The 24944-nt window shown below is 43.0% G+C and overlaps 1 protein-coding gene and 1 pseudogene across 2 annotated transcripts in view; one reads left to right on the plus strand and one right to left on the minus strand.

Moving 5' to 3' along the window:
* Positions 1-19074, minus strand: part of DRAM1 (DNA damage regulated autophagy modulator 1) — a 45282-nt gene extending 26208 nt beyond the window's left edge. For both annotated transcript variants that reach the window (XM_060112493.1, XM_060112494.1), the window contains exon 1: positions 18857-19074. In XM_060112493.1, the coding sequence (XP_059968476.1) occupies positions 18857-18987 (131 nt within the window). In that variant the 5' untranslated portion in view covers positions 18988-19074. The remainder of the gene's footprint in view (positions 1-18856) is intronic.
* LOC132499008 (large ribosomal subunit protein uL15-like) lies at positions 64-17266 on the plus strand (annotated as a pseudogene).
* Positions 19075-24944: the final 5870 nt, after the last annotated feature.

Consider the following 24944-nt stretch of genomic DNA (forward strand, 5'->3'; position numbering starts at 1 on the left):
GTAGTGGTTACCTGCTATCGTTAATACAAACGGAAGGCTCCCTCTTTCATCTCAGCCACTGACATGCCATGCTGACTAAGGAAGACCCAGAAACTCAGGGGCCATGTGCCATGCAGTCATGCCATGGCTGCATCATCAAACGTCGGAAGCACCCAGAGGCCTGGGTAACGCGGATGGCATCCATCACCACAGGATCAGCTTTGACAAATATCACCCAGGTTACTTTGTGAAAGTTGGAATGAGGCATCACCACTTAAAAGAGGAATCGGAGCTTCTGCCCCACTGTCAACCATGATAAACTGTGGACCTTGATCAGTGAGCAGACATGGGGGAAATGCTACCAAAAACAAGACTGGAGGTGCTCCGATCATTGATGTGGTGTGATCAGGCAGTTCTGGGGAAGAGAAAGTTCCCAAAGCAGCCTGTCATTGTAAGCAGATAGGGTAGGGGGGCCCTGGAGGAAAAGAACCAGATATAGCTTTTTGACATTAGAGAAGCCATTTAGCCCTAAACCATTTTATGATCTAAGCCTGGCTACAATGCTTGCCCTTGAACAGGTCTCAGCAGTAATGAACTTAAGGGAACAAAGGAAAAAACAACTGTTACCAGGCAAAGTGAGTAACAATAGCAAAGATAATAAGTCAGTTGTAAAGACTCCCAGTTCTGTTTCAATGGTAAAGATTAGCCTGAAGCACTTTCTGGAACTGTTTCACAGAATTTAAACCCCTCTGGAGGGCTCATTCACCAGATGGACTGGAACCTAAGGGATGAGAATGTTGACCTTTTCTGATCCTCGTGACATCAACTGACTAAAGCTAGGACATTGTCGACCTTTGCCCCGATTCTATGCTGAATTCTCCTCTATTCAAGCCCCTTCATGAGTATGCAGGTAACCTAGCTTAAAGCTTCCCCAATGTTGCTGTTTGGGGAGACTCTGCTTTGGGAAAGGTCCCTGGTGTTCTCCTTACTTGCTGCAGTAATAAATCCTTCCTTCTTCCATTGTTTGGCTTGGCTGTATCTTCTGGCTTGACACCTACCAAGAGGTGAACCCACTTTTTGGGGTAAAATTGTCATGAAGGTTAAATTCTTCAGCAGAAGAGCTGAGGAGAATATTAAGGGTGTGTGTGCATGTGTGTGTGTGTGTGTGTGTGTGTTGGGAGGCAGGGTGGGGGAGTGCCTTGTCCTGGTAGCTTGAAGTCACATGGAGGGAGATTCTTAAATGTTAACAAGTGCATTTCTTTAAAAATAATATATTATACATTTTTTCATATATATATATATATGAAAGCCTCTCTTACCTTAAAATGTTCTTTTCAGTCTTTCTTTTGGTCTCCAAGCTATTACTTTACATCATAAGTAAATACTGTATCACACCTTCCACCTGACACTGGAATCTAGATGAACATAACACCAAGGGGGTACCAAGGGAACCTGTTGGTAGCCTCTTTTTCTTTTACGTTTTTTAAGCTCACAGTAAATGATCATATTGTGCAAAGGCAGAGGTAGTAGGATTTGGTTGGCACAGCTGTACTTGGGCACCTGATTCAGGAAAATGGAGAATGAGTGCCATGCCAAAGCAGTTGCCTCCCAATTTGGCAGAAGTAGTCCCCTTACCCAACTCCCACAACATCATTCTGTATCACATGGCTTAAAGACCTGGCCCAGATCCATCCACCTCCTCACTTGCCTCCTAGTAAATGAGGCACTTCCTGGAAACTGTACAGGGGGATAAGAACTCATTGTTCATTTGCATGTGGCTTAGAACCTGTTGAGGCTGTTATGTGTACACACTTGTGCCTAGGAAATCAGTTTACTGTGGAAATATTTACTGTGTTTTGATTTCTACAAGTTTTGTTCATCATGGAAAATTCCAAACTGTTTATCTAACACCTTTCTCCAAACTAATTTATGATGTTAAGCCACTTCATAATCACTTGGTGCTCAAAGGGATAAAAACAATACAAATAAGACGTGCATTGGTTCAAGATGGTGGAGTAGAAGGACGTGTGCTCACTCCCTCTTGCGAGAGTACCGGAATCACAACTAACTGCTGAGCAATCATCAACAGGAAGACACTGGAACTCACCAGAAAAGATACCCCACATCCAAAGACAAAGGAGAAGCCACAATGAGATGGTAGGAGGGGCACAATCACAGTAAAATCAAATGCCATAACTGGTGGGTGGGCGACTCACAGACTGGAGAACACTTAAACCACAGAAGTCCACCCACTAGGAGTGAAGGTTCTGAGCCCCACGTCAGGCTTCCCAGCCTGGGGGTCTGGCAACGGGAGGAGGAATTCCCAGAGAATCAGACTTTGAAGGCCAGCGGGATTTGATTGCAGGACTTCAACAGGACTGGGGGAAACAGAGACTACACTCTTCGAGGGCACACACAAAGTAGTGTGCGCATCGGGATCCAGGGGAAGGAGCAGTGACCCCATAGGAGACTGAAACAGACCTACCTGCTAGTGTTGGAGGGTATCCTGCAGAGGCGGGGGGTGGCTGTGTCTCACCATGAGGACAAGGACACTGGCAGCAGAAGTTCTGGGAAGTACTCCTAGGCGTGAGCCCTCCCAGAGTCCACCATTAGCTCCACCAACAGCCTGGTAGGCTCCAGTGCTGGGTTACCTCAGGCCAAACAACCAACAGGGAGGGAACCCAGCCCCACCCATCAGCAGACAAGCAGATTAAAGTTTTACTGAGCTCTGGCCACCAGAGCAACACCCAGCTCTGCCCACCACCAGTCCCTCCCATCAGGAAGCTTGCACAAGCCACTTAGATGGCCTCATCTACCAGAGGGCAGACAGCAGAAGCAAGAAGAACTACAATCCTGCAGCCTGTGGAAGGAAAACCACATTCACAGAAAGACAGAATAAAAAGTCAGAGGGCTATGTACCAGATGAAGGAACAAGATAAAATCCCAGAAAAACAACTGAATGAAGTGGAGATAGGAAACCTTCCAGAAATAGAATTCAGAAAAATGATAGTGAAGATGATAAGGACCTCAAAAAAAGAATGGAGGCAAGATCGAGAAGAAGCAAGAAATGTTTAACAAAGACCTAGAAGAATTAAAGAACAAACAGATGAACAATACAATAACTGAAATGAAAAATACACTAGAAGGAGTCAATAGCAGAATAACTGAGGCAAAAGAACAGATAAGTGACCTGGAAGACAGAATGGTGGAATTCACTGCTGTGGAACAGAATAAAGAAAAAAGAATGAAATGGAATGAGACAGCCTAAGAGACCTCTGGGACAACATTAAACACAACAACATTCGAATTATAGGGGTCCCAGGAGAAGAGAGAGAGAAAGGACCTGAGAAAATATTTGAAGAGATTATAGTCGAAAACTTCCCTAACATGGGAAAGGAAATAGCCACCCAAGTCCAGGAAGCACAGAGAGTCCCATACAGGATAAACCCAAGGAGAAACACGCTGAGACACATAGTAATCAAATTGGCAACAACTAAAGACAAAGAAAAATTATTGGAAGCAACGAGGGAAAAACGGCAAAGAACATGTAAGGGAATTCCCATAAGGATAACAGCTGATTTCTCAGCAGAAACTCTACAGGCCAGAAGGGAGTGGCATGATATATTTAAAGTGATGAAAGGGAAGAACCTACAACCAAGATTACTCTACCCAGCAAGGATCTCATTCAGATTTGATGGAGAAATCAAAAGCTTTACAGACAAGCAAAAGCTAAGAGAATTCAGCACCACCAAACCAGCTCTACAACAAATGCTAAAGGAACTTCTCTAAGTGGGAAACACAAGAGAAGAAAAGGACCTACAAAAACAAACCCATAACAGTTAAGAAAATGGTAATAGGAACATACATATCAATAATTACCTTAAATGTGACTGGAATAAATACTCCAACAAAAAGACACAGGCTTGCCGAATGGATACGAAAACATGACCCATATATATGCTGTCTACAAGAGACCCACTTCAGACCTCGGGACACATACAGTCTGAAAGTGAGGGGATGGAAAAAGATATTCCATGCAAGTGAAAATCAAAAGGAAGCTGGAGTAGCAATACTCATATCAGATAAAACAGACTTCAAAATAAAGAATGTTACAAGAGACAAGGAAGGACACTACCTTGGATGATCAAGGGATCAATCCAAGAAGAAGACATAACAATTATAAATATATATGCAACCAACAAATAGGAGCACCTCAATACATAAGGCAACTGCTAACAGCTCTAAAAGAGCAAATCAACAGTAACACAATAATAGTGGGGGACTTTTTTTTTTTTTTTTGCGGTAGGCGGGCCTCTCACTGTTGTGGCCTCTCCCCTTGCGGAGCACAGGCTCCGGACGCGCAGGCTCAGCGGCCATGGCTCACGGGCCTAGCCGCTCCGCGGCATGTGGGATCCTCCCAGACCGGGGCACGAACCCGTGTCCCCTGCATCGGCAGGCGGACTCTCAACCACTGCGCCACCAGGGAAGCCCAGTGGGGGACTTTTAACACCTCACTTACACCAATGGACAGATCATCCAGACAGAAAATTAATAAGGAAACACAAGCTTTAAATGACAAAATAGACCAGATAGATTTAATTGATATTTATAGGACATTCCATCCAAAAACAGCAGATTACACTTTCTTCTCAAGTGCACAGGGAACATTCTCCAGGATAGATCACATCTTGGGTCACAAATCAAGCCTCAGTAAATTTAAGAATATTGAAATCAAGCATCTTTTCCGACCACGACGCTATGAGATTAGAAATCAACTACATGGGAAAAAATGTAAAAAAAACAAACACATGGAGGCTAAACAATACGTTACTAAATAACCAAGAGGTCACTGAAGAAATCAAAGAGGAAATCAAAAAATACCTAGAGACAAATGACAACGAAAACATGGCAATCCAAAACCTACAGGATGCAGCAAAAGCAGTTCTAAGAGGGAAGTTTATAGCAATACAAGCCTACTTCAAGAAACAAGAAAAATCTCAAATTTTGAAACCTCAAAATCAAAATATCTCAAAACTTACACCTAAAGGAGCTAGAGAAAGAAGAACAAACAAAACCCAAAGTTAGCAGAAGGAAAGAAATCATAAGATCAGAACAGAAATAAATGAAATAGAAACAAAGAAAGCAATAGCAAACATCAATAAAACTAAAAGCTGGTTCTTTGAGAAGTTAAACAAAACTGATAAACTATTAGCCAGACTCATCAGAAAAAGAGGGAGAGGACTCAAATCAATAAAACTAGAAATGAAAAAGAAGAAGTTACAATGGACATTGCAAAAATACAAAGCATCCTAGGAGACTGCTACAAGCAACTCTATGCCAATAAAATGGACAACCCGGAAGAAATGACAAATTCTTAGAAAGGTATAAACTTCCAAGACTGAACCAGGAAGAATTAGAAAATATGAAAAGATGAAGCAAAGTAATGAAGTTGAAACTGTGATTAAAAATCTTCCAACAAACAAAAGTCCAGGACAAGATGTCTTCACAGGTGAATTCTATGAAACATTTAGGGAAGAGCTAACACCCAACCTTCTCAAACTCTTCCAAAAAATTGCAGAGGAAGGAATACTCCCAAACTCATTCTGTGAGGCCACCATCACCCTGATACCAAAACCAGACAAAGATACTACAAAAAAAGAAAATTACAGACTAATATCACTGATGAATATAGATGCAGAAATCCTCAACAAAATACTAGCAAACAGAATCCAACAACACATTAAAAGGGTCATGCACCATGATCAAGTTGGATTTATCCAAGAGATGCAAGGATTCTTCAATATATGCAAATCAATCAATATGATACACCATATTAACAATTTGAATAATAAAAACCATATCATCATCTCAATAGATGCAGAAAAAGCTTCTGACAAAATTCAACATCCATTTATAATAAAAACTCTCCAGAAAGTGGGCATAGAGGGAACCTACCTCAACATAATAAAGGCCATATACGACAAACCCACAGCAAACATCATTCTCAATGGTGAAAAACTGAAAGCATTTCCTCTAAGAGCAGGAAGGAGACAAGGATGTCCACTCTCACCACTGTTATTCAACATAGTTTTGGAAGTCCTAGTCCATGGCAATCAGAGAAGAAAAAGAAATAAAAGGAATACAAATTGGAAAAAAAGAAGTAAAACTGTCACTGTTTGCAGATGACATGATACTATAATACATAGAGAATCCTAAAAATGCCACCAGAAAACAACTAGAGCTAATCAATGAATTTGGCAAAGTTGCAGGATACAAAATTAATGCACAGAAATCTCTGGCATTCCTATACATTAACAACGAAAGATCAGAAAGAAAAATTAAGGAAGCAATCCCATTCACCATTGCAACAAAAAGAATAAAATACCTAGGAATAAACCTACCTAAGGAGGTAAAAGACCTGTACTCAGAAAACTATGAGACACTGATGAAAGAAATTAAAGATGACACGAACAGATGGAGAGATATACCATGTTCTTGGATTGGAAGAATCAGTATTGTGAAAATGACTATACTACCCAAAGCAATCTACAGATTCAATGCAATCCCTGTCAAATTACCAATGGCATTTTTTACAGAACTAGAACAAAAAATCTTAAAATTTGTATGGAGACACAAAAGACCCCGAATAGCCAAAGCACTTTTTTTTTTTTTTTTTGGCGGTACATGGGCCTCTCACTGTTGTGGCCTTTCCCATTGCGGAGCACAGGGTCCGGACGCGCAGGCTCAGCGGTCATGGCTCACGGGCCCAGCCGCTCCGTGGCATGTGGGATCTTCCTGGACCGGGGCACGAACCCGCGTCCCCTGCATCAGCAGGCGGACTCTCAACCACTGCGCCACCAGGGAAGCCCCCCAAAGCACTTTTTTAAAAAAAATTAATTAATTAATTTATTTATTTATTTATTTATTTATTTATTTATTTATTGGCTGCATTGGGTCTTCATTGCTGTGCACGGGCTTTCTCTAGTTCCGGTGAGTGGAGACTACTCTTTGTTGCAGTGTGCGGGCTTCTCATTGCAGTGGCTTCTCTTGTTCCGGAGCACGGGCTCTAGGCCCATGGGCTGCAATAGTTGTGGCACGCAGGCTCAATAGTTGTGGCTCGTGGGCTCTAGAGCATAGGCTCAATAGTTGTGGCACACAGGTTTAGTTGCTCTGTGGCATGTGGGATCTTCCCGGACCAGGGCTTGAACCCATGTCCCCTACATTGGCAGGTGGATTCTTAACCACTGCATCACCAGGGAAGTCCCACCAAAGCAGTCTTGAAGGAAAAAAATGGAGCTGGAGGAATCAGACTCCCTGACTTCAGACTATACTACAAAGCTACAGTAATCAAGACAATATGGTACTGGTACAAAAACAGAAATATAGATCAACGGAACAGGATAGAAAGCCCAGAGATAAACCCACGCACCTATGATCAACTAATCTATGACAAAGGAGGCAAGAATATACAATGGAGAAAAGACAGCCTCTTCAATAAGTGGTGCCTGGAAGACTGGACAGCTACATGTAAAAGAGTGAAATTAGAACACTCCCTAACACCATACACAAATATAAACTGAAAATGGATTAGAGACCTAAATGTAAGACCAGACACTATAAAACTCTTAGAGGAAAGCATAGGAAGAACACTCTTTGACATAAATTGCAGCAAGATCTTTTTTGATCCACCTCCTAGAGTAATGGAAATAAAAGCAAAAATAAACAAATGGGACCTAATGAAACTTAAATGCTTTTGCAAAGCAAAGGACGCTGCAAACAAGATGAAAAGACAACCCTCAGAATGGGAGAAAGTATTTGCAAACGAATCAACTGACAAAGAATTAATCTCCAAAACATATAACAGCTCATGCAGCTCAGTATTAAAGAAAGAAACAACCCAATGCAAAAATGGGCAGAAGGCCTAAATAGACATCTCTCCAAAGAAGACATATAAATGGCCAAGAAGCACATGAAAAGCTGCTCAACATCACTAAGTATTGGAGAAATGCAAATCAAAACTACAATGAGGTTATCACCTCACACCAGTTAGAATGGGCATCATCAGAAAATCTACAAACAACAAATACTGGAGAGAGTGTGGATAAAAGGGAACCCTCTTGCATTGTTGGTGGGAATGTATATTGATATGGCCACTATGGAGAAGAGTATGGAGGTTCCTTAAAAAACGAAAAATAGAATTACCATATGACCCAGCAATCCCACTACTGGGCATATACCCAGAGAAAACCATAATTGGAAAAGACACATCCACCCCAATGTTCATTGCAGCACTATTTACAATAGCCAGGTCATGGAAGCAACCTAAATGGCCATCGACAGACGAATGGATAAAGAAGATGTGGCACATATATACAATGGAATATTACTCAGCCATAAAAAGGAACGAAATTGGGTCATTTGTAGAGATGTGGATGGACCTAGAGACTGTCATACTATGAGTGAAGTAAGTCAGAAAGAGAAAAACAAAAATCATATATTAATGCATATATGAGGAACCTAGAAAAATGGTACAGATGTACCGGTTTGCAGGGCAGAAATAGAGACACAGATGCAGAGAACAAACGTATGGACACCAAGCGGGGAAAGCGGTGGGTGTAGTGGTGATGAATTGGGAGATTGGGATTGACATGTACACACTGATGTGTATAAAATGGATAACTAATAAGAACCTGCTGTATAAAAAAATAAATTTAATTTAAAAAAACATGCATGATAATATAAGCTTGGTCGAATACCGTTCTTTAAATCATTGGATACATGGGATTCCATTACTCTAAAGCCTGGGGTCATGGTTTACTCGGGGGACTGAGATGCTGGCAGTATGCAAAATTATCTGCATGCCCAAACAGGTTTATTAGACTGTCCTAAAATCCTAGGCCCATTGCTTGGAAGATTAGTCAGGACCTAGAACCAAAAAACACTTAATGCACCCGTATAAGGAGACCATTACTTCCTTTGTCTTCATATTTAAATATATTATTTAAAATAAATAACTATGATAATAAAAAGTCATTCCAGGGCATTCCCTGGTTGTCCAGTGGTTAAGACTAGGTGCTTTCACTGCTGTGGCCAGGGTTCAATCCCTGGCTGGGGAACCAAGATCCCACAAGCCATGTGGCCAAAAAAAAAAAAGTCATTCCATTTTATTACTTATATTATTAGGGCTAACTTTTTGGCAGCTTCACTCAGTGATTATTCTAGAGTGGGAGGTACCCTATAGCTATATCAACTATTTTTTTTTGAGGTGTGGTTGATCTACAATACTATATTCAACTAGTTTTAAATTTAAAAAGAATATCCTAGTCATAAATGCAATTTGCTCTTTTCTCACTCTATTCACATGCAATTGCCCTCTTTCAACCCAAGTTCCCTCTTTGTTCACTCATACAACATTTTTAAAATACTGTTAAACAACATTGTAAAACAGCTATACTCCAATAAAAATTATTATTATTATTATTTTTTGTGGTACACGGGCCTCTCACTGTTGTGGCCTCTCCCCTTTTTTTTTTTTTTTTGCGGTACACGGGCCTCTCACTGTTGTGGCCTCTCCCATTGCAGAGCACGGGCTCCGGACGCACAAGCTCAGCTGTCATGGCTCACGGGCCCAGCCGCTCCGCGGCACGCAGGATCTTCCCGGACCGGGGCACGAACCCGTGTCCCCTGCATCGGCAGGCGGACTCTCAACCACTGCGCCACCAGGGAAGCCCTAAAAATTAATTTCAAAAATTTAAAAAAGGAAGTTTAGTGAGAAACAAGCTGGTCTGCCATCATTAGGTCAAACTACTTCCATGTAGTTTTAACATTTTAAGATAATTTAACTAAAGATTTCTGTAATCAAAGTTGATTGTTTAGAGGAAATTAATTTCTTAAATACCTATATTAATTTATTAATCAGAAAATCAAATTATTGTTATCTTATAACAGCTATTAGTTTCATGAATAGAATAACAAGATTAAGTTGTCCTTAAAGACTTGTGAAAAAAAAGTTTCAATGTTTGTATCCATAATGAAATAAATTTTAAATTCAGTGTAAAAAAAAATTTTTTTAAATACTGTTAAGCATCTCCTATGTGTTGAGAACTGTGTCGGGTGATGAGGATACAAAGATGAAAAGGTAATTCACTACCTTCGAGAAGCTTAGTATCTAACAAAAAAATTCAAAGATTCATTGATTCAACGTATAGTTACTGATTGCCTTCTATGTAACAGGCAATTTTGTAGCAGGGTGAATGCAGTGGTAAGTAAAACAGAAAAAGCCCCTTCTTTGTGGAATTACATTCTGTGGGGGGCAATAAAAATCGTCTAGGAGTGGGACTTCCCTGGTGGCACAGTGGTTAAGAATCCGCCTGCCAATGCAGGGGACACGGGTTCTGAACCCTGGTCTAGGATGATCCCACCTGCCGCGGAGTAACTAAGCCCGCGTGCCACAACTACTGAAGCCTGCGCGCCTAGAGCCCGTGCTCTGCAACAAGAGAAGCCACTACAATGAGAAGCCCTCATACAGCAACAAAGACCCAATGCAGCCAAAAACAAATAAATTAAAAAAAAATTTTTTTTAATCATCTAGGAATGATGAATGCTGTGAAGAAGAGGCAAGCTGGATAAGAGGACAGAGAGAGACAGATGAGCCACCCACTCGAGACAGGGTAATCTGGGGAGGGTCCTTGAACAGAGATCTGAATGAATATTTGGGCCAGGAAAATTACAAGCAGAGGGAAGAGCCAAGTCAAAGGCCAGAAAGTGGCAATATATTAAAGCAACTGCAAGGAAGGAGGCGTGGCTGGAGGGGGAGTAAGCAAGGACCTGTGTGCACATGGGCGAGGGGGTCATGGAGAGCCCCGTAGGTCATGGTAAGGACTCTGAATGTTACTCTAAACGTGATGGGAAGCCACTGAGGGCTGAGAGCAGGGAAGTGATATGAAGTTGATTGATGTTTTTAAAGGATGTTGCAAAAAGACTATGGAGGCGCAGGCATGGACCAGGGAGCCTTAGGAAGTGATTTCAGTAGTTTATCAAGAGAGGACAGTGGCTTGGACCAGAATAGTAATGAAGAGGGAGGCATAAGAGGTCAGATTCCGAAATTTTTTCTGAGGGGAGTCTCTAAAAAAACAATCCCTGCTTGGACTATCGCTGCTAATATTACAAAAGGAAAAAAACATTTCCTCAGCACTTACACTTGCCTTCATCTTATTTGGTCTTCAGAATATTATAAGGAAAGTACTTATCATCATCTTAAAGATGAAGAAACTGAGTCTTAGAAAAGAAACTTGCCCATGGTCACAGAGACAGTAAATGGGGAAGCCAAGCCATGTATCTAGAGCTGTCTAATTTCAATGGACACAGTTCAGAACTCTCCTCTGCTGTGCGATATTGTTTCTTTTTATGATAACATATCATTTCCACGTGAGTTCACACCAGTGATCCCTCCTGCAGCCATTACCTTAGTAAGTTGTCCTTGGCATGCTATGACTCTACGATGCATGTTCTTGATGGACTGAAATGCAATTACTGTCAGGGAAAGAGGACTGTTCAGTGGACCACTCTTTTTTAAGTTGAAATTGAGCACTTAGGTTTAAAAATTGTCAGCCCTGCATCAAGACTTCTGAGCGATACTCTACTGCCTTTTAAAAAGTAGGACTAGCAGAAGAAAAACATTCACAAGTTTAAGTCAATGAGAAAAATAAGTATTTTATGTAATTAAATGACAATGAAAACTTTAAATGGAGGAGAACTTATATATATATTTACAGTTGACTCAGAAGCCAAACAATGCTATAAGCTGCAAAAGTTTAGGATCTTCAATGTTCTTACTGTTTTTCATAGAATTAACTAATTTGGGCAATGCTTTTTGACAAAAATATTAAGCTATAAATTATCATTTCAAGGATGACACTTTTCTAGCTCAAAGTTTTAAATGGCATGCCTACCTTTTAGTCTTATGATACTGTGGCTTAGAGATACTGTGAGGTAATAATCACTGCACTGTAAAGACTGAAATGTCATTAACATCATGTCAGAATATGTGACTCTGTACACAGAGACCTCATTATCCTATTATTTATTAGCCTGAATCCCATTGTTGCAGCTGAACAGGGAAGCAAAAGTCACCATTGCCTGAAATTCAGTGTAGTTAGTAATCAAAAGAGTTGGTTTAAGCAGAAGCCATCAAAATTATATGGATTCGGGGGGCGAGGGATAAATTAGGAGTTTGGGATGAACAGATACACACTAATATATATAAAATAGATAAATAACAAGGACCTACTGTATAGCACAAGGAACTATATTTAATATCTTATAATAATAACCTATAATGGAAAAGAATCTGAAAAATAGAGATATAGGCATATGTATAACTGAATCACTTTCCTATACACCTGAAACTAACACAACATTGTAAATCAACTACACTTCAACTAAAAAACTAATAATAACAAAAATTATATGGATATGTACACACCACAAATATACAAATGTACATACATTCATTTGCCTACATGTTGATGTGGGCCAAGGCTGTTACATGAGTACGAGTCCACTGTATGTCCTCCTGGCATAAAAACCACATCTACTCTGAATCATCTCATTTCCAGTTTGGGTGTCTTTAAAGTGGATAGAGGGCTTCCCTGGTGGCGCAGTGGTTAAGAATCTGCCTGACAATGCAGGGGACACAGGTTCGAGCCCTGGTCTGGGAAGATCCCACATGCAGCGGAACAACTAAGCCCATGGGCCACAACTGCTGAGCCTGCGCTCTAGAGCCCACGAGCCACAACTACTGAAGCCTGCACGCCTAGAGCCCGTTCTCCACAACAAGAGAAGCCACCGCAATGAGAAGCCTGCACACCACAACAAAGAGTAGTCTCTGCTCGCCACAACTAGAGAAAGTCTGTGCACAGCAACGAAGACCCAACGCAGCCAAAAATAAATAAATAATTTAAATTTTTTTAAAAAGGCAACCATGAAATCAAGAACTTTGCATCCTGTAATCGTAAAACCGTATTGGAAAAAGTATGTATCCCTCCCTTAAAAAATCAGCACCTGGATCATTTTAAGATTTTTGTTCATTATAGGAATTTTGTCTTTTCATTTTATTTTGTTCATTTTAATGAATTTTGTTCATTATAGCACATAGTTGTGATTATAACCTAAATTTTGTAATTGTTAACTAGATGAAAGATAAAATAATTTTTAGATTCATTTTTGCAGTTAAAGACCCAACCTCTTTTTTTAAAATTAATTAATTAATTTTATTTTTGGCTGTGTTGAGTCTTTGTTGCTGCACGTGGGCTTTCTCTAGTTGTGGCAAGCGGGGGCTACTCTTCATTGCAGTGCGCGGGCTTCTCATTGTGGTGGCTTCTCTTGTTGTGGAGCACGGGCTTTAGGCACGTGGGCTTTAGTAGTTGCAGCATGCGGGCTCAGTAGTTGTGGCTTGTGGGCTCTAGAGCTCAGTAGTTGTGGCTTGCGGGCTCTAGAGCGCAGGCTCAGTAGTTGTGGTGCACGGGCTTAGTTGCTCTGCAGCATGTGGGATCTTCCTGGACCAGGGCTCAAACCCATGTCCCCTGCACTGGCAGGCGGATTTTCAACCACTGCACCACCAGGGAAGCCCCCAACCTCTTTTAACTTTGTTCACTATGCCATTTTGGCCCCCCTTTTAAGGGGCTTAATTCTTGGTGATCCAGTTTTCTGCCATCAGTCACTGAGCTGGATGTGTGGTCATGAGGAGGAACAGTGGGGATGGCCGGAGATCACAAGCCATCAAGCAAACAGTACTTCACAAAAAAGTGAGTCTAGGCTAATGAAAAGCAACCGGGATGCAGAATTGGCAAAACTTTAGAACTAAAGGGCCAAAGAATATTCTGGAAGCAGGAGACACAAGCCAAAGAAGAAGATATAAAAAAAGAAAGGCTATCAGCTGGGAGCATTTGATAGGTAAAGGTGATTTAACATAGCCTGAGGGATTTGGTCAGAGAAGAAATCTAAGGAAGTATAACAAATTAAGCATGATTGTACTTAAGAATATGAGCGTGGGGCTTCCCTGGTGGCACAGTGGTTGGGAGTCCGCCTGCCAATGCAGGGGACGTAGGTTCAAGCCCTGGTCCGGGAGGATCCCACATGCCGTGGAGTGGCTGGGCCTGTGTGCCACAGCTGCTGGGCCTGCGCGCCACAACAGCTGGGCCTGTGCTCTAGAGCCCGCGAGCTGCAGCTACTGAGCCCACATGCCTAGAGCCCGTACTCCACAACAAGAGAAGCCACCACAATGAGAAGCCCACACACCGTGGCAAGGGCTGTCCCCCGCTCGCTGTAACTAAAGAAAAGCCGACGCACAGCAACGAAGACCCAATGCAGCCAAAAATATATAAATAACTAAAATTAAAAAAAAAAAAAGAATATGAGCGTGGCCCTGTAAAAATCTAAACTAATACTTTGAGGTTGATTTTTATTTGTCCTTGGTTTTCACATCCTTGCATTAATGGTTTCATAATACAGAAACATCACACTATGTTATTCCAACTTACTAAATTGGGTGGCTGTTTGAATCCCCATGCTTCTAATTTAATTTTCTGATAGGAAACATCCATTTGCCTAAAAAATAAATTCATATAAAAAGTTAATGCCAAGTTTAGAGATGTTACCTTTGGGAGAAACTGGGTAAAAAAATACATGGGATCTTTCTGTATTATTTTTTATAACTGCATGTAAATCTATAATTATCTTAAAATTAAAAGATTAATTTTTTTAAAGTGTGGCAGGAAAAGTCTTATTTCCACCCTTTTTTTCCATCTGCTAGGGTTTTGCTGACCATGGCCACCTCCCTCCCTCATACACAGATAAACCATTTTTATTAGTTTCTTCATGCAAGCAAATACAGATAGATATACATTATTCCCCTCCCCAGTGGTAGTATATTTTGTGTGCATCTTGCTTTTTTCCATGTAACAATGTAATGAAATTCTAAAGAGAGTATTCTATGTAAAAAGAGCTTTCCTTTGAGATATTCTTGGGTAAATCATTTATTAAGCCAGTCCTCTACTGATGGACATTTGTATTGTTTCCAACCTTTTGTTATTAAGAGCCATGCTATGAATATACTTCAGATATTGTATTTGTGTCATTTTGATAAATAATGCCCAAGTCCCTCCATAGAGATTGAATCACTTTACGTTCCCACCAGCAGTGTACGGGAGCCTGTTGCCCCGAAGTCTCACCAATAGAATGTGTTATCAAACATTTGGGTTTCTGCCAATCCAGTAGATGAAAAGTGAGTTTTTTTGTTTTGTTTTGTTTTCAGCCGGGCTGCGCAGCTTATGGGATTTTGGTTCCCCAACCAGGGATCGAACCCAGGCCCTTGGCAGTGAGCGCCTGGAGTCCTAACCACTGGACCACCAGGGAATTCCCAAAAGTGAGTTTTAATTTGAATTTTTATTCCATTCATGAGATTGAGCATATTTTCATGTGTCTAAGAGCTATAGGCCCACTTGTCCAAAATACTGAGGAATAACAATGTTATCAGAAAATATCTGATAAGAAAGCTGAATTTGATTGTCCTACTGGAAAGAGATTCTTCCACAGTTCTGAATCTTATTTAAAATGCAATTGCTAGTGGTGATCATTTCTTAGTGTACAAAGAATACCGAATCACTATGTTGTATACCAGGAACTAACAAAGTGTTGTAGGTCAATTATACTTCCAAAACAAACAGAAAAAGATCAGATTTGTGGTTACCAGAGGTGGGGGTGGGGAGAGGGGACGTTACATGAAGGTATCCAAAAGGTACCAACTTCCGGCTGCAAGACAAGGAAGTGCTAGGGATGCCACATACCACATGAGTAACGTAATGAACACTGCCGTATGTTAAGAGAGTGATTCTTAAGAGTTCTCATCACAAGGAAAAACTATTTTCTTTTGCATTTATTTTGTATCTATGTGAGATGATGGGTGGTCACTAAACTTAATGTGATGATCATTTCATGACATATGTAAGTCAATTCGTGATGCTGTACACCTTTAACTTATACAGTGCTGTATGTCAATTATACCTCAATAAAACTGGAAGATAAATAAACAAAATTGTAAAATGCAATGGCTCTTATTTAAAGTGTTCAGCCTTGTTAAAAAACATCAGAACATCAGATTGGCTGAACAATGCCTTCGCATAAAAGGGTGCTCACCCTAAATATGTCCAGATCACTGACCAACCACCAGTGACTTTACTGAGCCTTCCCTAAAGGGCTCTGCCCTGCCCTGGAGGAAAGAATAACAATACTCACAGTTGAGCACCCAAGACATATTAATTCAACAAATATCGGGAGCCTTCATGGATGTTACATTCCAGCAAAGGAAGATAGATGATCAGCATAATAAATAAGTAAATCATATAGTTTGTTAGAAGGTAATAGGTGCTATGGAGAACAAGACTGGATGGGGGGGTCAGGAGCACTAGGGTGCAGTGTTAAATAGGGCCATCAGAGCAGGCCTCACAGAGATAACTGAAGAAGGAGGTAAGGAAGAAAGCCTGGTGATATCTGGAGGAAGAACCTTCTGGCAGAGTAACAGCCAGTGCAGAGGCCAGGAGAAAGAGGTGTGCCTGACATGCTCAAGACCTAGGAAGGAGGCCAAGGAGTCTGGAGGGAAGTGGAGGGAGGCGGGGGGTGGGGGGTAAGGAAGAAGAGGAGGCATCAGAGCAGAGATAAGTTAGAGAAGTACGGTCTGGGCCAAATGGATAAATCTGGAGTTAATCCCATCATGTCCAGAGACTTGCCCTTCTAATCTTGCCCTTGCCCTGGCCTCAATGACTTAGTTTTCTAGGAGGCGGCAGAGGCAATCCAGTGCTCCAGCCACTCATGTAGGCAGACAGAGCAGACAACCTACAGGCCCCAGGCACACTTAGGCAAGCAATCATGTGTTTGTAGGCTGAAGTCTCCCGGCAACAAGGGAACAATCTCATGCCTTTTTCTTCTGTTATTCCACTTTTTCCTGAAAGTTTCCTTTCCTTGCTAAATTTAAAACCTCTTCCTTGGAATGTCTGTGATTTGAGCATCTTACAAGTGGTTGGTCCTGTCAGCTCATTTCCCCATTTCTGAATGTCTAGTAGCTCACCTGGAGGTGATATTAATCACAGCTACATCAGACACCTCTACAAAGACTCAAACCCTGCCTCTGATCGCCTGGCCAATGTGTACCAAATACTACCTGCCCCTGACCTTCAAACTGGCAACAAACACAGCTGCTATTTTCTCAATAAAAACGCATTACCGGGAGTGAACTCTTGCTTTTTACATCAGTCTAAGAGGATCTATCCCACTTCAAATACAAGAGAAGCAAGACAATGGCACTTGGGACAGAGACGAGCCATGAGAAACCAAGCCGAGGTTTCTGCAGGGGCAGCACGCCTGATGTTTCCTCGAGGCATGGGACGCCTCATCTTGCGTGGGCAAAACCACCACCATTACTACAGATTTGGTTCTGTGGACTATTCTGCATATCACTTGCTTCCTTGCATCTTTAAACTGTAGTCCCCTCTTGCTTCACTTCGTTTCCCCTTCCTCGCCTACAAAAAAGATTACAGAGCATTGCTCACCAGGCAGAATGGCTGCAGGAAGAAGAGGCCCTACAACCTCTATAATCTCTACAATCCCTACAATAATTAAGCAGTAACCTTGGGTGTCACCAAATTTATAATGCCCTCACCAATCAATACAGACCCAGAGCGGTCACACCACTTGGATAAGGATGGATTCTTCAAATGTTTAAGGAACGCCATTACCACAGTCAAGGCACAGAGCTGGGAGCCACACAAAGAGGATCCAGACGCATGTCCTGGGCACTGATAAAGTGACTCTCAAGAAAGGTAGAGACCAGACGTCCCTGGTGGCGCAGTGGTTAAGAATCCCTCTGCCAATGCAGGGGACACGGGTTCAAGCCCTGGTCCGGGAAGATCCCACATGCCACGGAGCACCTAAGACCGTGCACCACAACTACCGAGCCTGGGCTCTAGAGCTCGCGAGCCCCAACTACTGGGCCCACGCACCGCAACAAAGAGGAGCCTCTGCTCGCCACGACTAGAGAAAGCCCATGAGCAGGCCCGAAGACCCACGCAGGCATAAATAAATAAATTTATTTTAAAAAAATTAAAGAAAGGTAGAGGCCAAAACTCATGAAAGACGAAATGGTATAATGACAACACAAGAGATGTCACCAACTGTTGACAATTGGAAGGCCCAGTACCCAGAGGGATCTTGGGCAGCTCCATCCAAGAGAGCTTAAAGCGTCTTCCAAACACCGCTACAAAAGGTAGCATGGTGTTGCTTCTGGCATGGGAATGAATCCGGGTGTGAGTTCTGCTTCCACCATTTCTTAGCTGTGACATCAGTGTCACACTGATGAATTTCAATATCAGCTTAAACTTAGTTTCCTTGCAAGAAAAATGAGCCAGACAGCCACTTCACGAGGACGTTGGGAAGCAGGAGTGAAATACGTGAGCTGTTCTAGCGTACACCTGGATCTGCCTCTTACACACTCAATGAGTGGCATCCAACAGGATCCATCCTTGTTTCAATACCGCCAAAGAAGCGTCTTCCAGAGATTCTGTCCCATACCCAGTCTCAAAGTTCTACTGTGCATCCTCGATGGCTCCTGACGCCCCTCTGCTCAGTGTTCCGGGTAGAATCAGACCTGCTCGGCTCCTACCCCCTGCCTCCCTGTACCTCCCAGGAGCACCCCCTCCTGTCGTCAGTGCTCCATCTTTCCACAAGACGCCCCAGCTGGGTCTGGACCCCTTCCCTCCGCATCAGCAGTGCTCCCCCGCGGTGCCTCGGCCCCGTCCCGCGTCCTGCCTCCCACCCGGCTCCTCACCTGATGTAGGGGAGGAAGGGGTTGACGTGCCCGGAGAGCACGGCGACCACGTAGGAGATGATGAAGGCGGCGGACGACCAGGTCACCAGGAGGAAGGGGATGAAGGCCATTCCCCTCAGGAAGCACGGCATCGCGCCGCCGCCAGGAGGGCGCTGCGCTCTGCGGGGCCGGAACGGGGGGCTGCTCCGCGCTGCTGGGAGGCGGGTGCCGCGCACGTGCCGACCCGCAGCGCGGCGGCCACGGCGCGAACAGCCACGGGCGGCCGGGCGGGAGGCTCCGCGACGGCGGGGCAGGCCCGGCCCCGGAGAGAGGGGAGGCACGGAGAGTGGAGCGAGGCGGCGGGCGGCGAGGCGGCGAGGCGGCGAGGCGGCGGCGCGGGGGTGTGTGGGGCGCGGGCGGCCCGGGCCTGTTGCGAAACGAGCGAAGTCACAAAGCGGCGGCCCCGCCGACTTGCAGGCGCGCGGCGACCTCCCCGCTAACGCGACGCCGGGGCTGCGGGACCGCGGGGCGGGGGGCGGCCGGCTCCTTTCACTTTTGGTTCGGCCTCGGGGCGGGGGCCGCGGCGGGAATGCCCGCCCAGACGGTCCCAGCGCGCCAGGCCTCCCTTGCTCTTGCGCAACTCCGGGGAAACGGATCAACGCCTCCCGGCCCCTCTTTCCCTCGGGGTTTCCGGGGTGCCGGGCCTCGAACCCCGACGGCTTCCTCTCCGTGGTCCCGCCGCCCGCGCGTGGTGACATCCACCCCATCCCGCCGCGCTGCGGCGGCTGCTGCTGCCCCTGCTGCCGGGGTCCGGGCAGAAGTGTTCGGTGACATTCGCCAGGACACGGGGCACGGATGCGGCACCCACGTGGATGGTGTCCACCTGAAAACCGAGGGAGTGTAGAGGCGGGTGTTTGCGAGGGCCGGGGGTGAGCTCTGGCCGAGCCTGCACAGCCCCGGTGCTGCCCACAGTGCTGCTTCCCCCCTCCGCCGCCCCAATCCCCCCTCCACCCCGCACAGCGGACTCTTCTTTCCTAGAAGTTAGGTTCCTCTTTCTCTCACGGATCAGGGTTAGCCCAGGCTTGGAGCCATGACCTAAGGTGAGTAATGGGGACTTGATACATTTCAAACCCTGCGAAAGGGATTCGTGTTCTGAAGGCGCTGGCCGGCACAGTGATTTTGAGATTAGTTTAGGGATTCTGAGCCCAATGTATGTGAGGTCACTGGTCATTGGTAACCAAACGTGGGTTCGTTTTAGCCACATTAACATTTCTTGAGTGTCCTGTCCTCCAGCTGGAGGACAGGATACAAAGATTAAATAGTTTCATGGGTTATAGGAGACTGACATGTCAAAATAAAATACATTGTATGGAATATTAAATAAATATGAGATTTAAAAAAATAGAGCTGAGAAGCTGGGGCCAGTGCTCGCATGAAGAGCCAGGTACGTGTTCCTGACAGATAATAGAGGTTTTTAAAGTAAATCATTGCTCTTCAGGCAAAGAAAGGTGAGACTAGCATTCCAGCCCAAGGAAACAGGAGGAGAAAATGCACAGACGGTGAATTGCCTGTTTTTCTGGACCTAGAGAAGTACCCTAGGGGACTTCCATGGTGGTCCAGTGGTTAGGACTCCAGGCTTCCACTGCACGGGGCACAGGTTCCATCCCTGGCCTGGGAGGCTCCCACATGGCCAGTGGCCAAAATGAATAAATAAACCATTAAAAAAAAAAAAAAAAACCACGCTAGTGTAAGGCAGGGAATGGAGAGGTGGGCAAAGAGGCCACATCACCTGAGCCCTGCTAAGAATCTTATTTGTTTGAACGTATGGACACCAAGGGGGGAAAGTGGCGGGTGGGTGGTGGTGGTGGTTGGATAAACTGGGAGACTAGGATTGACATATATACACTAATATGTATAAAATGGATAACGAATAAGAACCTGCTGTATAAAAAGATAAATAAAATAAAATTTTTTAAAGACTAAAAATGTACAAAAAAAATGAACCTTATTTATTTGGTTTTGGTTTTGGTAGTGAGGAGAGTAAGAACATGGACAGACTTGTATTTCAGGAAATCACTGAGCCTGTGGGGGAAGTGACCACCATATCCAATAACGCAGAAGCTTTTAATTAAGCTTTTTTAAAAAATCACAAAAGTTGCCATCCTTAGTTATCCATTGTAGGTCTCTACTTAGGTTTCTGCATTCTGAAAACCCACCAACTTCCCTGGTCTTGCTTGCTTTTCCCTATCCCCTCCTGCTTCCCCTTTTCTACTCTACAACTCATCTGATTTAAAAAACCCTCCCTGAGGCAGAGGAATTATGACATCAAATGGAATTCACCTGATCATTTTATCTTTCTATTGCTTATGTAAGTCCCTTAATCCAACTGACTAATCACTTTTAACACAAACATACAGGAGTTGTCTGACTATAAGGCAGAAAGAATAAAATAAGTATGGATACATATATATATATATTTAATATAGGTATATAAGTGTAACTAACTGCATACACATACATATGGTGTCAAGCAGCCCTAAGGAGCACAGCGCTGCTTTCCTTTCAAAAAGCTTCTGATACCGTAGATCTTTTTTTTTTTTTTAAGCAAGGGATACTTTATTTTATTTTTGTCTGCGTTGGGTCTTTGTTACTGCAGGCAGGTTTTTCTCTAGTTGTGGCCAGCGAGGGCTACTCTTTGTTGCTGTGCGCAGGCTTCTCGTTGTGGTGGCTTCTCTTGTTGTGGAGCACAGGCTCTAGGCACGCGGGCTTCAGTACTTGTGGCACACGGGCTCAGTAGGTGTGGCTCGTGGGCTCTAGAGAGCAGGCTCAGTAGTTGTGGCGCACGGGCTTATTTGCTTCACGGCATGTGGGATCTTCCCAGACCAGGGCTCAAACCCGTGTCCCCTGCATTGGCAGGCAGATTCTTAACCACTGTGCCACAAGGGAATCCCTTTTCTTTTTCTTTTAAATATTTATTTGGCTGCGCCGGGTCTTAGTCTTTAGTGACGGCATGCAAACTCTTAGTTGTGGCACGTGGGATCTAGTTCCCTGACCAGGGATTGAGCCCAGGCTCATTGGGAGCCCAGAGCCTTAGCCACTGAACCACCAGGGAAGTCCCAATACTGTAGATCTTATGACACCCACTGCTTGGAACAGTAAAGTTTATATGGTAAGAAATGCAAAAATCCTGAAAAACAACCTTACTGGTGAAGGAAACCAGATTATGTCACCCCAGATATGCCTCTTTGACGTACTGTTTTGAGCTGAAGGCAATTAGGAGCTGCAAAAACAGGAAAAGTTCTCTCTTCCCTCCTCCTTTCTGCCTATAGACAAAATATAAATTGCCTTTGCTGGAGAAGGTTCTAGACTGTTAGCCCGGAGATGACACCAAACAAACCTCACTGTTAGTTTCCCCCAATATATTACATTCCCATAGTTTCCCGCCCTTGGAAGCCTTAAAACGCTTTCCTTTGTCCTGTCATTTCTATACAAATTTATTTTTTCTTTGTTAAAATGCTATATACACCCAAGTTCTAGCCACCCCTTTGAGTTACTCATCCCTGAGTTTCTCCTGTGCATTTGAGATATACATATTAATAAACTTCTGTTCATTTTTCTGTTTTTTGTTGATGGAGACCCAAGCTGAGGACCCAGAAGAGTAGAAGAAAAAAAATTTTTTTTCTTTCTCTACACTGGGTAACTAAGATGTATAATATAATAAATATTGTGCATCTCCCTTTGAAATGATTCTGACTTTCTGTCAAAGGAAGTCACACTGTCTCAAAGTAAGGGTCTCAGTGGACTGTCCTTTTGAGGATGAAGTCATTCTTCCTTGATGATCATCATTTATTGAAAGGTAGTGTTGTTCTGATCTAAATAATCCTCACACCAAAGCTCAGGTATCATCCCCTTTTCATGGATGAGGAGACTGAAGCTCAAGGTCATGCAGCTAATGAACAGAGGTGCAGAATTTGAATCCAGGTCTATCTGACCCAAAAGCCTGTAACCCTACCATTGTGAGGACTGTCTCACTCTTCTAATTCCTCAAACTCCAGAATTACAGAAGGAAACCCCTTAAAATATATAGTTATCTAGGGCTTCCCTGGTGGCACAGTGGTTAAGAATCTGCCTGTCAATGCCGGGGACTATGGGTTCAAGCCCTGGTCCAGGAAGATCCCACATGCCGTGGAGCAACTAAGCCCATGCGTGACAACTATTGAGCCCACGTGCCACAACTACTGAAGCCCACACACCTAGAGCCTGCACTCCGCAACAAAAGAAGCCACCGCAATGAGAAGCCCATGCACCGCAACAAAGAGTAGCCCCTGCTCACCGCAACTAGACTGTGCACAGCAATGAAGACCCAACACAGCCAAAAATAAAATAAATAAAAACAAATAAATTTTTTAAAAAATATATAGTTATTATTAAATTTTTGTATATGTGTATTTATTCATGGATATATTATGCATTTTGAAAAACTTACACAATATATAATAACAACTGAGAAGCATCCATAATTCCCTGGCAATAAGTCAACATTCTCAATTTTCTAATTTCTGTTTGGCTTTTTCTCATAGGAATATTCAAAATCAAATTGTAGTTGCAAATTTGCAGCTTGATTATTTTTATGTATCAAATATCTATTCCATGTTGTTACAATCTTCGAGTTACCACTTTTACTCTGTATTCATCCATTGAATTAATGAACCATAATTTGTGTCACTGCCCCCAATGTTAAACACTTATGCTCATCCAGGTGATTCTCTATTTTAAATAACATTCTACAAACACTTCAATTTTTTCTGCTTTTCTTTTTCCTGTCCTTTTCGCGCATAGGATTGCTCTGCCAAAGGACAATACGAATATTTTAAAATCCCTGTTAACGTTCTAAATTATATGAAAGTACTGTACCAATTTCATTGCTTCGATAACCTCACTGTTGCAGTTTCATCATGTATCACCTCCATTTCTGTATTCTTAGTGTTATCTACTACAGTAGCTATAAAACACTGCTTGTGGTATTAACTTATATTTTTTTCAGAGCTTTAGCTCCTTTATTTCATTGTTGTGATAGATCACAAGTTACCCAGTGCAGCACCCATTTTCCCTTCTTCCTTAGTAATAGATTCCCAATTTAGAGTGGACACATTCTGCCGCATACAAAAGGATCAGATTTCTCACCTTCCCTTGCAGCTAGGGGCAGCCATGTGATGGTTCAGACCTACAGCATGTAATAAGAATCCCTATGTGATATATGAAGGCTGCTTAAGGGAAAATGATGTGCAACATAATGGGATGGCAGGACTCCAGCAGCCATATTGGAGTATGAAGTCACCAAATTTGAGGAGAGAGGCCATAAGTGAGGATGGTGGAACAAAAAGGTGGTGGCCTAGTCCCTACTGACATCATGGAGCTGCTGGGGGAGCCCTGGATCACCTAGCTCTGGGCTTCCTTTATGTGAAAGAGAAATAAATTTCCATCTTACTTAAACACTATTATTTGGGTAGTTTTCAATACAGTTGACCCTTATGCCATCCCCCACCCCCAGTGGAAAATCTTATAACTATTAGTTGGTCCTCTGTATTCGTGGTTCTTCATCAGCAGATTCAACCAATCTTGGATCATGTAGTACTGCATCACATATATATTGAAAAAAAAATCCGTGTATATGTGGACTGGTACAGTTCAAACTCATGTTTGTTCAAGGGTCAACTGTACTTCCTAAATTAGTTGTTTTATTGCATCCCTTTCATGATGTCTCTAAATCCCAGGTACCCAGTTGTTCAATGGGCCATATTCCTAGAAAATGGAGTATAAAGTCATTTTCCTAAATACCATCTTTAAAATACGATGATGAATGCTCTTGTAAATTATGCCATCATGCATCCCGTCTGTAAATCTGGATGTGCATATGCTGAACTTGCTTAAGAGCCTTGCTTATTTCTTCTGCCGGGTCATGATAATTTTACAAACTCAACCTGCCATCTTTTTGTTCCCCTCTTAAAGTGTGTTTTTACATCCCTGGAATTCCCACTTTAATACACCACATTGTTATCCTGTGTTGATTATTAGACATTGTACTTGAAGAATTATTTTTAGAAATAAT

Source organism: Mesoplodon densirostris, chromosome 11 (genome assembly GCF_025265405.1).
Source record: "Mesoplodon densirostris isolate mMesDen1 chromosome 11, mMesDen1 primary haplotype, whole genome shotgun sequence".
Classification (NCBI taxonomy): Eukaryota; Metazoa; Chordata; class Mammalia; order Artiodactyla; family Ziphiidae; genus Mesoplodon; species Mesoplodon densirostris.